This window comes from Protobothrops mucrosquamatus, unplaced genomic scaffold (genome assembly GCF_001527695.2).
Source record: "Protobothrops mucrosquamatus isolate PMUCROS unplaced genomic scaffold, P.Mucros_1.0 scaffold4107, whole genome shotgun sequence".
Taxonomy (NCBI): domain Eukaryota; kingdom Metazoa; phylum Chordata; class Lepidosauria; order Squamata; family Viperidae; genus Protobothrops; species Protobothrops mucrosquamatus.
Genome location: NW_015390035.1, coordinates 10433 through 12234, shown reverse-complemented (window position 1 = coordinate 12234; position 1802 = coordinate 10433). Strand labels below are relative to the sequence as shown.

Below are 1802 nucleotides of genomic sequence, written 5' to 3'. Positions count from 1 at the left end.
AGAACACAGTAATTTAAGACATAGATAAAATACAATAAAATTATATTTCGGGGTCACCCCTTGCAATCTGCCCCAATCAGTCGCTCATAGGTGGGTGTGTCCTTACTTTATAAAGCGGTATTAATACCTCGCGTGATCTTGATTCTAGGCCTCTGTTTATACAACCCAGGATCGTATTGGCTTTTTCGGCTGCTGCTTAATATCTTAAATTTGCTGAGCTTCAGCAACTAGTGTTGCTAAATCTGAGCAAATTTAAGATATTCGACTTCAGCTCTCCAAATTCCCCGTTTCTTGACCCAGGACCATGGGTCACCTGCGGAGGGCAGCCACTTTTAAGGTGCTCCCAACCAGTGCACACATGCGCAGAACAAAACCACACTCCAAATCAGATTTTGCAGGTCCTGGTTCTGCGTTAAGCTTCTTTTCTCCATTGCAGACCGGAATCTGAATATCTGGGAATATTGTCCCGTCTCTGACAAGTGGACTAACTTCGAAACCTGCGGAACGCACCTCCGCAAGCAGCAAATGTTGTCGGTGGAGGAGACCATCTATATCGTGGGCGGCTGCAGCCACGACTTGGATTCCAAGACGAGATCCGGTCAGAACGAGGCTATGTTGACTGTGCAGTCTTACAACGTGGTTACCAAAGAGTGGCTCTACCTCAAAGAAAACACCTCCAAATCGGGCCTCAACCTGACTTGCACTTTGCACAACGACGGGATTTACATCCTGAGCAGAGACATCACTTTGTCCACAAGCCTGGAGCACCGGGTTCTTCTGAAATATAATATATTTTCAGACCGGTGGGAGTCACTGAGAAATTTCCCCATCCCCGGTCAAAACATGTTGATCTGTTCTTTGTATTTCCCAGATCTGAGCTGAATTCCGTTCGTTGCAGAACAGAGATTTTTTCTCTCTCATCTGTCCACAAATTCTTTTTCCACAGTTTTCCCCCCGACTTTGGCCACTTTTGAGATGCATGGACTTCAACTCCCAGAGTTCCTCAGCCAGCCGTGGAATTCTGGGATTTGAAGTCCACCTGTCTTAAAAGTGTCCAAGCCTGGGAAATGTTTAAAGAGACGATGCTCAAAATGTCACTATTGCAATCGATAAAGTGGGAGGGGAGAAAGAATAAAGGCGTACAGATGCAAACCGATGCGCATTAATCTGGCTTCTGGCTTAGATGAGAACCGATGGCTGTTGGGTTCAGAGAAACTTGTTTAACATCAGGGAAAATACTGTGAATAAATTTACTGTTTCATATCAATGGCCATCGTTTCCCATCCAACTTGAAATATTCCTTTTTCCAAACCATTTTGGCCAGGTAGGTTAAATAAACCTCATCACCAGAGATACGGTTTTGACCACGGATGCGATGAAAGCCACACTGCTTTTATATGTCCCTGTTTTGACATTTTGGACATCCCTAGAAGCCAACAGAGGTTGAATTGGAGCAATTATTTTGGAAGTAGGAAGGGATACCCCTTTCGTGAGAACATGTGAGCGGGAAGATGGCATGATCTGAGCGAAAGAAAAGTGCATATTTTCAGGACTTGCCACCTTAAAGTGGACCTCAAAAATGAATCATAGAATCATCCGCCTGGAAGGACCTGTGAGGTCTTCTAGTCCAACTCCTTACTTAAGGCAGGAGCCTTCTGCCATCCAGTCAAACGGTTGTCCAGTCTGTTTTTGAAAACTTCCAGGAGATAAGCTGTTCCATGGATTAATTGTTCTCGCTGTCAGAAAAAATCTCCTTACTTCTAGGCTGTATCTCTCTTTAACAAGCTTCCAACCTATTTACC

At 44.5% G+C, this 1802-nt stretch overlaps 1 protein-coding gene across 1 annotated transcript in view; it reads left to right on the top strand.

Moving 5' to 3' along the window:
* Positions 1-882, top strand: part of KLHL42 (kelch like family member 42) — a 5608-nt gene extending 4726 nt beyond the window's left edge. Inside the window, exon 3 of the mRNA XM_015827959.1 lies at positions 437-882. Within this exon, the coding sequence (XP_015683445.1) occupies positions 437-882 (446 nt within the window). The remainder of the gene's footprint in view (positions 1-436) is intronic.
* The last annotated feature ends 920 nt before the right edge of the window (positions 883-1802 follow it).